This window comes from Arvicola amphibius, chromosome 10 (assembly GCF_903992535.2).
Source record: "Arvicola amphibius chromosome 10, mArvAmp1.2, whole genome shotgun sequence".
NCBI classification, from domain to species: Eukaryota; Metazoa; Chordata; class Mammalia; order Rodentia; family Cricetidae; genus Arvicola; species Arvicola amphibius.
In genome coordinates this window covers 38635209-38649185 of record NC_052056.1, presented here as the reverse complement: position 1 = coordinate 38649185, position 13977 = coordinate 38635209, and the positions used below count along the sequence as shown (strand labels likewise).

The following is a 13977-nucleotide window of genomic DNA, read 5'->3' as shown; positions in this document are numbered from 1 at the left end:
AAAAATAAAAGAAGTTCAAGTGGCTACTCAGCCAACACACTGCTTTACAATGAAAGTGGAAGGATCTCACTAAGGAGCTTACATTGTGTCCCATCCTTTCTGTCCAAATAGCCAAGGAGCGGACTATGTAATCAGATCCCAAGGTATTTCTAGATTGTATCCTTCCCTGCCAAAGACTCCTCCAACAGTCCATAATTCAGCAACCATTGTTCTCTAGCTCAGCCCTGGCCCTGGATGAACCCCAGACCCAAGAACAGGAAGAGAAAGACCAAGAAGAAACTGCTATGGCTCTTTGTTAATGGCCTCCTGCAGCGGGCAGTACGGTGCAAAGAGGTTGTTTCTAAAAGCATTTATTCTGGCCCGTGGGCACGGCTCCAGGGAAGAACACTTGTCTAGCAGGTGTGGGGCTCTGCGTTCAGTCCACAAGAAAGGAGAAACAGAAGGAAGGGCACAGTGAACCACCAACCCGACCACTCTGTGGGCACAAAGATTTACTGGGAATTCAAACTGCTAGGCTATCTACTGGAGGCTGAGAACAGCAAAAAAGTAGGAAAAGGTTTGCCAGTTTTAAGGGTTGGGGGTGGGGGGGATAGCCTGGGATTTAAGGACCCAACAGAGGGATAAAGGGAAGAAAAGAGGGATCCATTCTAATTAATATATGTGATTATGCATACATTTGCTATTCTCTTAATATTTTAATCCTAAAAATAAAGTCTATATAATATCAGAAAATTATTCTCAAATAATTTCAAAAAATATTTTAAAAAAATAATTGCCTTAACAGACATCATAGCGCATATGTGGCTTAGCCCAGTGCCAATGCCTTACCGGAATGCTTTTGCTCCTTCTGCAGTGACAGATAGTAGGCATCCTTTCCACCCCAGCAGACTGCTAGCCCAACGACCACAATGCCGTCAGAGCCGTGGACAGGAAAGCCGTCATCTTCACCAGAGGTTTCCTGAGGGGAGCTGACTAAATGAATGCAAGGTAAAACTGTCAAGAGATCTCCAACATTCAGGCATCAAGTAATCTGCTAAAACTGTGATAACCAAAACCTTTACTTCACCCATCATGGTGGCACACACCTCACAATCTCAGCACTTGGGAAGCAGAGGCAAGATGATTATAAACTCAACGCCAGCCTGGGCTAAATGGCTAGAACAACAACAAAACAACCTGTTTGTCCTAGTTAGGACTCTACAGCGGTGACCAACACATGACTGAAGGAAGGGAAGGGCTGGCTTCAGCTTACTGCCAGGGGAAGACAGAGCAGGAACTAACAGTAGGAACTGGAGAAAAGATCATGGTTTCTTCTGCATGGCTTGATCAGCCTGCTTTCTTATACCACTCAGAAAGAACACCTTCCTAGAGAGGGACTGGCCCAGTGGGCTGTGCCTTCCCACATCAATCATTAACCAAGAAAATGCCCTACAGACTTGCCTAGAGGCAATCTGAGGGAGGCAGGTTTTTTTGTTTATTTGTTTATTTTTTCTCAAATGAAGTTCTATTTCCCAGATAACTCTACCTTATGTCAAGATGACAAAACACTAGCCAAAACAATTACTGGGCAAAACCCCTGTAATTGTAAAGATGAATTATTTGGGTGACCACTTGCAGGTGTGTGTAAGTTTTTCACATTTCACACCAATTAAGATACCTGTGGCCATGAAAACAATGCACCACAGCTTAACCAATAAGCCTATAAGGACTAAAGAGAAACAAACCACTAGGTGGAAAAAGATGTTTTCAAGTTCTATAACAAATAAAGACTATATGGACACAGACACAAAATTTTATAGCAAATTCACCAATTCTTAATCAAAGGCAGCAAGAGTATTATTGTAAACAAGTATAATTTTTATATTCATAGCCAACATTTTTTTCTAAATTAACATCTACTTAACTTTACAAAAACCAATCAATTTAATTTACAATCACAATCCGAATACTTGGAAGATACTGGAACATAGGAAAACAATACATACTTATTAAGTTTAAGTGAATTTATGCCTCCATAAGAAGCCTGGTGTAGAACATGGCTCAATTTTATGCTTGATGGGTTGGGAATAGGAAATGCTATACACTAAGAGCTCATATAATCTACCATTAATGCACATGCTCCAAGAACTGAAGGTCAGACAAGCACTAGCACCTTACTGACAAACATAAATACAGTTTTATGAAATCTATCAAACCTCGATTTCCACAACAGGTTGACAAGCTGACTGTGGCTACTCCCCAATCACAGGACAAAATGTTCATGGCATCATCTGACCAAAGGTTCAACTCTGGAACCCTAGATGGCTCTGTAAGGACTCAGAACGAGGATTTCAGTACAGATTCATCAAGAGCGCTAATACTTGAGACAATTCCTGGGAAGTTCAGCTAAGTACTTTGTGAGATAGATCCCATCTGCTATGTACTTTTATTTGTAAGTGTTAATAACTAATAAAAACCATCTGTAAATTAAAGTACCTCAAAGGTGTGATACCATCCAAAACATATATTATCTTTATAAATTTAAAATATGCTACATAGAATATGCTATATGCTCTTATAATGGAGGATAATGGAGGATAATGGAGGTTAATGCTCTTATAATGGAGCATAAAATGTGCTCTTATAATGGAGGGCATTATTAGTAACTAACTCAGCCAAATAAAAGCTACACATATAGCCACCTATAAGATTATTAAATGGATATATTTATTCAATTTGAGTAAATATATATAATATCTAAAATTTAAAATTTAGATCTCAAGCCAGCAATGCAGAAAAAAAAATTTTAAAGATCCTTACCTTGCTTCAACCTTCCCCCTATGGTAGCTGTTTTGGAAGATGTCGAACTTCTAATCTTTTCACAAGCCAGACAGATGGAAAAGTGCTTTTGGCATCCCCACTCCTTTACAAATGTTTGAAACAGAGTCTGGTCACTCGCTACATCGATTATGGCCAAGCTTTCCGGGCTGCATGAGGCTGGAGTTAAGTGCAGCCCATCCTGAGAGAACTGCAGAGGAGAACTTGTGTCTCCCACAGAACTGTCGTCCTTGACGCTGTCTCTACACCCTTGACTTAAAACATGGTTTTGAGTATCTGAAGGCGAACCAAACAAACAATGTTCACCTGGCAGAAAAACACTGCCAGCTTCCTGCCGGTTCACAGATGCTCCAAGTATCTCTGGAAATGCCAGCTTAGAAGCAGAAGCAAGAATGGGTGTTGGAGGAATGAGGCCATTGTCATCAGCTGTGGCACTTTCTTTACACTCTGAGGGAGATAAGGCCACACCATGCCTGGCCTCATTCCCTACCCCCTTGAGCCTGCTTTTAACTTCATTATTGGGGAAAAGAGAAATTCTCCGAACTTGAATGGTCTCCAAATTTGAATTCATTTCCTGTCTCACATTTAATTCTGTGCCATTTTCCTCAAAGCAAGACAAGTCTGCATGTGCTAATTTGGGCCTTTCGTTTTCTAGAGGACTAGACACTTTGTCTAAAATCCTTTGCAGTTCTGGACTTAAGTCAAATGATGATCCTGACCAAGCGAATGAATTATCTTTATTTGTCCCAGTGAGTTTGGACTTCTGGGTCCTTTCATTTCTATCTCCTCTGATCACTTCTCCTTGGGGACACTCATTACCCAGCATTGCAGAATCACTGAGTTCTAACGTTTTAAAGGCTACTGAACTACAATTCTGTTGAGCATTTAAAGGAGCCATATTGTCCAAGGCTTCAATCATCTGAGTAGAATCCATCTCTGAAAATAGAATAGACTCACCACTGGAGCAAGTCACCTGCTGGGGAACACCCTGACGTCTGCTCACATCTGCCTTCATGACCAGCTCTTCTCTTGGGCTCAGGGAATTGCTGAGATGGTTTGCTGTCATCTCAGAAAGGAGGGGCTGCTTTGCCTGTACATCAGGTGACTGTCCTTTTACTAAGCCATCTTCACCAAAACTGTCAAATAGTATACTGTCACTCATATTCAAACTGGTTTCAGGCAGACTTTCTTCCTCCAAATCAGTAGGAGTTCCCATTGGAGGAGCCAGAGGTAGGACTGGCTTAACCATTTCTTGTGTTTCAAAACCTTGAAGAAAACTGTTTAATTGGGAGTCAGTAACAGACTGCTCGTTCTCTTTAAAGCAAGGGCCATGTTCCCCCTGTGGTGCTGAAGAATGGAAAATGAGGCTTGCTGGAGCTGGTTTACCAATGCCCTTTCCAGGGTTTTGTTTCACGGTTGCCACACTCTTACTGTCCAAATGGTCTGTGTTAGCTGCTCCCGGAAAATGCTGTTCACTTGCAGTACTGTGACCCTCATCCCGAGAACAGCACTCTGAGTTCCGAGTGCCGGAGCCCTTCTCTGTGATCCCTACCGCCTTTGCTCCCTGCTTGGCATGTTCAGCTGCCACCTGTTCGATGATTTTCTCTGACTGAGTATCCAGGTAGAAGCTGTCTCCAAAGTCACAGGTGGCTAGGTTAGAAACATGATTATGTTCACTTTTATTTGTTGTGTAAGCATCTGCTTTTTCTTGTACTCCAGAACTTACAAGATGCTCACGCTGGCCACCTGATTGTCCGAGTTCTGCAGATGACTGCAGTAATCCAGTACGTGCCTCAGTTCTGCCCGTGTTATTTCCCAATGCCTGACAGTAATCTGACTCATCTTCTTTACTATAAAGCTTTCTACTTTCACATTTGCTAGTCACATCACTCGAGTCTCTGCCCATATGATTAACTGCTTCACAGGGCACATGTCTCTCTAGTAATGCTTTCTGTTTGGTGCAAGTGTTTGTCTGTTTGTCACACTGATTTTCCAGGCAATGGCTAACTGGGTGGGTGTCATGGAGTTTCACAGAAACATTCTGGCTTTTTGCACCGTTCTCTATGAGTTCCTCATCTAGCTTTCCTGTCTCAGTATCAGCCAATCCTCTTCCATTGCTAGCAACACCAGTCACATTTTTACTCTGAGATCCTGCAAGGGAATGTTCTATAGCACCATTACTTTCTGGTTTTTTCCTTAAGCAAGGCTGCTGCATTTGTAAAGGGAATGAGGCTTTGTTGTACTTTTCCTTGGCACCAAGAGATACATTTTTTCTACGTAGGCCTGGATTTCTAAATTCTACATTCTGCTTGTCTAAGGAAAATGGGTTTTCACATAGAGTAGATCTAGACATAGTCTGTGCCTGGAAATCATCCCTAAGATGATCAGCCCCAGAGTCATGCACTGGGCTACTGCCCAAAGATTTTTTTCGATACTTTCTGTCTCTACAAGATGGAAAATTGGTGTTCATCTGCTCAGAACTAGGACTCAAAGCAGCTTTTCTTTTTTTCTCCAAAGAGAAAGTTTGAATAACATTCCTAGTGCTTGGTTCTCCTTCACTCACAGACATTCGAAGCTTCTCTTTTTTTATACCCAAAGAAGTCCCTTTTCTCTCCTTGCAAATGGATTGTGACTGATGCCCGTGATTCCCCTGGAATGAAGAGAGAGAGTCTGCCCGCTCTCTGTGTTCACCTAAGCCTGAATGTTTATCACTAGACTCACTTATTCTCATAGTATTTCGGTTCTTTGAGGTCAACTTTTTATGAGCACTCCTAGCTTGAGATTTGAATGTGTATCCCTTTACTTCTGACTCACTACTGCTTGGTGAGTGTGTGCTAGAACTCAAGGGTGAATTTGGATCCCACTGCACTCCCAATTCAATTAAGTCCTGCTGCAGAATCATTTTGGCTTCTTCCACTATTAAGGCTGCTGCTTCCCTTGCAGATAAACCCTTTCTGCCAGTCACCCAAATGGTTTGCATAGTGCGACGTTCTTCAGCTGCTTCCTCTTCTTCATCCACTGCCTTTCGGGCACTATTCAAGGACATGAGAAAAAGGGGAAATTAATGCACTCATTCACACTCAGACCTCTAACACGTTCTATCTGATCTGGTTCAGGAAACTGAAATGACAGCACAGCAAGAGAGAGAGGGAGAGATATACAGACAGACAGAGGCAGGCTCTCATACTACTTACATTCTAGCTGGGAGAACTGAAAAATAAATGTTTAAAACATATCCTGTCAACTTGTGTGAGGGTTGTACAGAAGTGAAGCAGTGGAAAGGGCAGGAGGTTTGACAGTTTTAAAATAGCATCCTACAGCAAATCCCTACTCGGACAGACTCCTTAAGCAAAAGCCTTTAAAACTAAGGGTCAAGGTTGGAGAACTGGCTCAACAGTTAAGAGTAAGCACTATAGCTAGTATCCACTTTTGAGTGAGTACACACCATGTTCATCTTTTTGGGTCTGGGTTACCTCACTCGGGATAGTGTTTTCTAATTCCATCCATTTGCATGCAAATTTCAAGATGTCACTGTTTTTTACCGCTGAGTAGTTCTCCAATGTGTAAATATGCCAAATTTTCTTTATCCATTCTTCAACTGAGGACATCTAGGTTATTTCCAGGTTCTGGCTATTACAAATAATGCTGCTATGAACATAGTTGAACAAATTCCTTTGTAGTATGATTGAGCATCTTTTGGGTATATGCCCAAGAGTGGTATTGCTGGATCCTGAGGTAGGTTGATTCCCAATTTTCTGAGAAACTGCCATTCTGATTTCCAAAGTGGTTGTACAAGTTTGCATTTCCACCAGCAATAGATGAGTGTTCCCTTTACTCCACATCCTCTCCAGCATAAGCTGTCATTGGTGGTTTTGATCTTAGCCATTCTGACAGGTGTAAGATGGAATCTCAGAGTTGTTTTGATTTGCATTTCCCTGATAGCTAAGGATGTTATAAGGATAATGAGCCAATAGTTCATGATCCTAGAGAAGCTGATTAATAAGGTGAACGCTAAGAAAAACATACATAGATCCACCTGGAAAGTTGAAATAGACAAGAACACCTGACAAAATTGGGAACATGGGGGATGAGGGAGAAGGGAGGGTGGAAGGGGAATAGGAGAGGAGAAGGGGAGGGGCGAGGAAAACTTGAGGGAATGGGATAGTTGAGACGGAGGAAGGACAGAGATGAGAGCAAGGAAAGAGATCTCTTTACTAAGGGAGCCATTGTGGAGTTAGCAAGAAACCTGGCTCTAGAGAAATTCCCAGGAATCCACAAGTATAACCCCAGCTAAGACCCTAAGCAATAGAGGAGAGGGTGCTGGAACTGGCCTTGCCCTGTAGTCAGACTGATGATTATCTTAAATGTACCATAGAACCTTCATCCAACAACTGGACACAAAGGCAGAGACTCACATTGGAGTACTGGACTGAGCTCTCAAAGTCCAGTTGAAAAGTGGAAGGAGTAAGAATATGAGCAAAGAGGTCAAGAACATGATGGGTTCAACCACTGAAACAGTCTACCTGAACTAATGGGAGCTCACCAACTCCAGCCTGACTGGGAAAGAACAAGCATAGGTTCAAACTAGTCTCTCTGAATGTGGATGACAGGTGCATGGCTGGGGCAGACTGAAGGGTCACTCGCAGAGGCACTAGGATTTGTCCCTATGCTTGTATTGGCTTTTTGGGAACTTATTCTCTTTGGATGAGTACCTTGCTCAGCCTGGATAGGGTGGAGAGGACCTTGGACCTTCACCAGGGGAGTGTGCCTTGCCCTCTCTGTGGAGTGGATGGGAGGTGGCGGGGGTAGGTGGAGGGAATTGGAGAAGGGGAGGGAGTAAGAATTGGATTGGTATGTGTAATGAAAAAGATAGTTTTTTTTCTTTTAAAATAATAATAATAATAATAATAATAATAATAAAGAGTAAGTATAGCTGCTCTTTCAGAGTACGCAGGCTCAATTCCCAGCACCCACATGGCAGCTCACAATCTGTAACTCCAATTCCAGGGGATCCAACACACTTTTCTGACTTCTGTGGGCACTTAATGAATGTGGTACACAGACAAACATGCAAGCAAAACACCCATACGGTATGGGAGCTCCTTCTGTCTATGTGTTGCTTTTATTGGTTAATGAATAAAGAACTGGCTTGGTCTATAGCATGGGAGGAGAAAGGCAGAGTTAGAGAGACACCATGGAGCCACCATCTTGCTGAAACTTTGCTGGTAGGCCACGACCTCATGGTAATATATCGATTAATAGAAATGGGTTAAATTAATAGGTAAGAGTTAGCCAATAAGAAGCTGGAGCTAATGGGCCAACAGTAATTTAATTAATACAGTTTCTGCATAATTATTTCGGCTCTAAGCTAGCCAGGAGGCCGGGAAGAACAAACAACCTCCCTCTCCCAACACCCATATGTATTAAATACATAAATCTTCTTAAAAAGTGAGAATCAGAATTTTTATTGAAAATAAATCCTCTTACAATATAAACTGTGAACAAAGTGTCTGAAGGGACTAGATGTGAACAAAAAAAAGAAAATCCTGGGAGGAGATGAGACTCAGAAGGAAGAAATGGCAGTGAGTGGATGTTCACACATCTTCTTGGAGGGTAGGATCTAACCAGTGCCATGGAATAACCTGGAGGTTGCTGGTTGACTGAATTCAGAAAGAAAAATGTCTAGAAATGAGAACATGAACCAGAAAAATAAACCCAATTCTTTATATAAATGCCTCATATCTGACCCTAAGTCAGCAGTTCTCAACCTGTGAGATATCCTGCATATCAGATATTCACATTACAATTTTTAACAGTAGCAAAATTACAGTCATGGCTGAGGGTCACCACAACATGATGAACTGTATTAAAGGGTCACACATTAGAAAGGTTGACAACCACTACCTAAGTTATGCCAATGTGGGCGTATTCCAGATAACTTGTTACAAGTCTGAGCTACTGGTGCTGGCAAGATGGTTCAGTGGGTAAAGTGTATGCAGCCAGACCTGGCACCTGACTTCATTCTCTTGGGTATGAGTGGTGGTGTGTTGAACATAAACAATTAACAAAGAATTGAGTTACTGCTCATCACAGGGAGAGAAAACTGGAGAGTGAGCTGGAAGATAATGGTCTAGACCCCAAAAGGTCAAACAGTTATGTAATTGAATGCTAGGAGGACAGGAAGCAGCAAAAATAAGTGAAGTTATAATGGCTGAGACTCCTGCTTCCAAGCACAGGAAGTAACAGGGAGCAAAGCATCCCCTGGGTAAAACAAATGTAAGCCAATGGCAGGCTTAGGAACTATCACAGCTTGCATTCTGCTATCTCCTGCATCGTTCATGCCAGGGAAGCAAACGGTGGCAAGAAATCTTATGGAGTGGTCCTACGATGTGCGCATCAAGGAGCAGGCTGCCAGGAAGCACATGAGTCATATGGGTGGAAGGCCCAGTCAATCCTCTGGGTGACTAAGGTCCAGGCAAACACTTAGCTGAAACCTCATGAGAAACCCAAACCAGAACCACCAAGATACTCCTACATCCATTTCTTGCAGATACAATGATATCAATATATGTATTTAAAGTTATTCTGAAACCATTTTTAAAGTTATTCATTACAGAAAATAGATAGCAAAGCTATTAAATGTCAAAGACATTGAAAAAACAAAGCCCTACTATAAAAAGATTAAATGATTTACAAGATAAAGGACTCTGGCTACCATCAAACTTCCCATGACAACGCATAACGCAAAGTAAGAAAGGATGAGTTAAAAAAAAAACCTTAAATGAAACATAGAAGCTAGTTGTGGTGTCTTCTCCCAGAATTCAGTAGGCTGAGGCAGAGGATCTTAAGTTCAAGGGCAGACTGGACAACATAAGAAGGTTATGTCTGGAGGGTTAAGTAGGCTGAAATTTTTTTATTGATTTTATTGAGCAATACATTTTTCTCTGCACCCCTCCTTTCTCTCCCCTCCTCTTCAACCCTCTCCCATGGTCCCCAAGATCCCAATTCACTCAGGAGATCTTGTCTTTTTCTACTTCCCATGTAGATTAGATCCATGTATGTCACTCTTAAGGTCCTCACTGTCGTCTAGGTTCTCTGGGATTGTGATCTGTAGGCTGGTTTTCTTTGCTTTGTGTTTAAAAACTACTTACGAGTGAGTATATATGACAATTGTCTTTCTGGATTAAAAACACTGATGACAATTTATGCTCGAGAGGTTGTGGGGTAAAGAGAACACTCTTGCATTGCTGATGGGAGTGCAAGCTGGTACAGTATGGATATCAGTATGGCTTTTTCTCAGAAAATTAGGAAACAAACTTCTTCAAGAACCAGCAATACCTCTTTTGGGTATATATCCAAAGGATCTCAATCATACCACAAGGACATGTGCTCAACTATGTTTATAGCAGCAATGTTTGTCATAGCCAGAACCTGGAAACAACCTAAATGCCCCTCAACCGAAGAATGGATAAGAAAAATGTGGTACATTTACACCCATGGAGTACTACACGGCCAAAGATTTTATATTAGCTACACCATGCTTCAAACACTCCAGGGCAGAGAAGGGCGGCTTCAAGCAGACAGTAACTTTTTTTAAGCAGAGCACTCCTCAGGAATCTCAGTAGAGATGAGCTCACACAGTTAAGATGCGCCTAGGACTACCTCAGCAACGAGACTACGTTAGAACTTCAGCACATGAATATTCAGGTTATACCACCTTCCCTCCTTCACCCTCTACAGAGGCAAGGGCAAAGGTGGAAACAAAGTGCAGGGCTATACGTTGAGACACAGAACACAGGAAAAAGAAAGGAAAGGAAATTCCATAACTGCTCTTCAGACAGTGGGTAGAAGGTACAGGACACCCCTAAATCTTCAAGAGCCAGATCATGCAGAATACAAACACAATTTATCACAACTTTCTACAAACACAATTTACAGAACTTTCTACAAGCACAATTTATCACAACTTTCTACAAACACAATTTACAGAACATTCTACAAACACAATTTATCACAACTTTCTACAAGCACAATTTATCACAACTTTCTACAAACACAATTTACAGAACTTTCTACAAACATAATTTACCACAACTTTCTAAATTTAAAATTGGAACAGCAAAGCAGAGATAACATAGAGAGAAAGAAATGTGGCAAATGTCATAAATATCCATCATATAAAAGAGCAAACTTACCAGTCATGGCTACAAAATACAAATAGGACTGAATCATCTATCCAAAGAAAAAAGATTTTCAGTATGGTTCAGATGCAAAATTCAACTGCTACAAAGAGTGGTCCACAAGAGATTCAAAGGCTAAAGATGAAGGCACCCCAAACAAGCAGAAACAAGAAGGCAGGAATGAGACCTAGCCAGGACCAGGGAAAATATGAGTCAAAAGAGCTGAAGTGTGATAAGGGGTACAATTAATGCTCAAAACCACAACTGTACATACACAAGGCAGTTATGAATGATTGTGAGGCAAAACTACAGAGAATAAACTGAGTCAGAAAGAAGTATCCTAAAAACAGCAGACTAAATGACAACCATGCCTGTGAGTCTAAAGCAGGGTAAGAAAGAACCTAATGTGATGGAGGAGGGTCATCTGCCTGTGTGTTACTTTCATTGGTTAATAAAGAAACTGCCTTGGCCCTTTAATAGGACAGAAAATTAGGTAGGCGGGAAGACAGAACAGAATGCTGGGAGGAAGAAGGCAGTGAGGCAAACACCTCAGGCAGTCGCCATGACTCTCCTCTCCGAGACAGATGCAGGTTAGGATCTTCCTGGTAAGCCACCACTTTATGGTGGTACACAGATTATTAGAAATGTGTTAATCAAGATGTGAGAGTTAGCCAATAAGAGGCTAGAGCTAATGGGCCAAGCAGTGTTTAAAAGAATACAGTTTCCGTGTAATTATTTTGGGTAAAGCTAGCTGGTGGCCAGGAGCCTGGCGGTGGGAAGTAGCCCGCAGCTCCTTCTACACTAATGAACACACGAATATATTTCAGCCATTAGGCCTTATAATCCCAAACATACTTGGTCTGTACAAATCATAAATCTAGCAGGCCTCACTGGTCTGCTTGTGGCCAACCATACACTTTTACATGTTGACATAATGAAGTCTCCAGAACCCACCAAGACAGGAATTGGAACCTCTAGACAGGTAGATACGTAAATGTCTAAAGGAAGGTGAGCAGGAGCCGAGACATGAGGGTTACTACGGCTGTTAGTGAGAAACAGTAATACAGGTTCAGTGAGAGAAACTGCAAGGGACGAAGAAGCAGGACAACGGAGAAGAACATCTGAATCCTCCTCTAGTCTGAATATACATGGCCACGGGCACCTGTGCATACTCATGTACATAGACATACACCATACACATGTGCATAAAAAAAACCAAACTTTTGATTGTCAAATAAAAAAGTAAACAAAAGGATAAATTTTGAGGAAACATTTGGAACATACATATCAAGTAGAAGATTCAAAACTGAAATTCATTAAAAAGTATTTTTAAGAAGGAAAAAAAGAAACATAGGAATCTAAGAGTAAGACCTACTCAGATAAGTCACAAAGATCTAAAATTGACCCTGAAGCATACAAAAGATATTCAAGATGACTCGCATTTACACGACTGCAAAGTAAACCATGAGGAGATACAATGACAAATAATGCATTGCTTCTACTGGTGAGGGTGTGGAAACTGGCCTCCTATCAGTAGACTGATAGAGAAGATGCATTGGGTTGACCCTCCTGAGGGCAATTCTAAGCACCTAAGAAAGCTTATGCACCTACCTTTTGAAATACCATGCATGTCTAAGGAACCCACCCCCACTGAATTATTCCCAATAATATGAAAATTCATATACAGAGAAAAGAGTAATTCATTGCAGACTATGGACATTGCTAACAAACTAGAGGCAATCTGAACGCCAGTGGGTTTTCTGGCTTTTAATGTATTGAGCATTAAAAGGAAAGTGAGACCAGGCACAAATACACAGCTTCTATGCCCAAACTAGTACTTTTACAAGCCAATAGCTAGTACATTCCAGTTTTCATCAACTGGTCCGCTAGAATCAAGTAATGCATCTAGTTGCTTGACTCCCCAGTCTGCTGGATTAGAAGCCTCCTTAGTCTGTTTTTCACAACTGTAATATTTCTGAAAAGTACTGTGCAACTATTTTGTATATTATCTTCCACTCTATGCTTATAATTTTTCCTTATGATTAAATTCATGTTAGGCACTTGCTAAGAATAGCTTAGCATATTGTATAAGATGGTGTTAGGTTTTTAAAAATCACTATGAGGGTAAACTAGAAATATTCTCACTATACACACACAAAAAAATAGCATGTTAGGTAATATTTATGTTAATTATCTCAACATAGTCTTTCCACAACATAAACATATTATATTACATTTATGTGATAAAATACATATTTAATATTTTTGTTTTGTTTTGTTTTTCGAGACAGGGTTTCTCTTTAGCTTTGGAGCCTGTCCTGGAACTCTCTCTGTAGACCAGGTTGGGCTTGAACTCAGAGAGATTTGCCTGCCTCTGCCTCCTGAGTGCTGGGATTAAAGGTGTGCACCACCACCATCAGCCATATTTAATAATTATTAAAGGAATATATCTTAAAAGAAAAAATATTCCAGGAGAGTAGTTTAATCCTCAGTACACTGCACAAAGTATGGTATTGGTTAGTTTTGTTATTGATTGCAATAATTTCAATGAATTAAAGTTCTAGACTCTCAGAACAGACATAACTGTAGCAGCACCAATCAACCTTACCACAAAGGAGAAGGAAGCCTCAAGATGTGCTTACAAACAATGAGCAAGAACTTTCCATTGATTTTTTTTAATGTTTACTGCTTTCAGACAAATCCCTGAAGACTTAACGGGTCATCTGTAGTATATCATCACCATGCCTGTCTACACCTGATCTTCTTCACCTCGGAAACTACTAGCACATGTCTTGGGCATAGATATTTATCTCCATAGAGTCTGTAAAAATGGAAGGCTTATTCTAGGTAAAGTAGTCAGCCAGAAGTGCATCCCAAAGAGATGAGACACTAATTCTAAGACAGACCTAGTTCTCAGACAGATTTGGCTTTTACCCTTTGAGCTGAAGACACTCAATCTATAACCATCTACTTCAGAACT

The 13977-nt window shown here is 41.0% G+C and overlaps 1 protein-coding gene across 3 annotated transcripts in view; it reads right to left on the bottom strand.

Moving 5' to 3' along the window:
• The window catches only part of Polq (DNA polymerase theta), an 82422-nt gene that overhangs the window by 30863 nt on the left and 37582 nt on the right, over positions 1-13977 (bottom strand). For all 3 annotated transcript variants that reach the window (XM_038346029.1, XM_038346028.1, XM_038346030.1), the window contains 2 exons: positions 2800-5849; positions 829-972 (listed from right to left, as the gene is read on the bottom strand). In XM_038346029.1, coding sequence (XP_038201957.1) covers positions 829-972; positions 2800-5849 — 3194 coding nt within the window. The remainder of the gene's footprint in view (positions 1-828; positions 973-2799; positions 5850-13977) is intronic.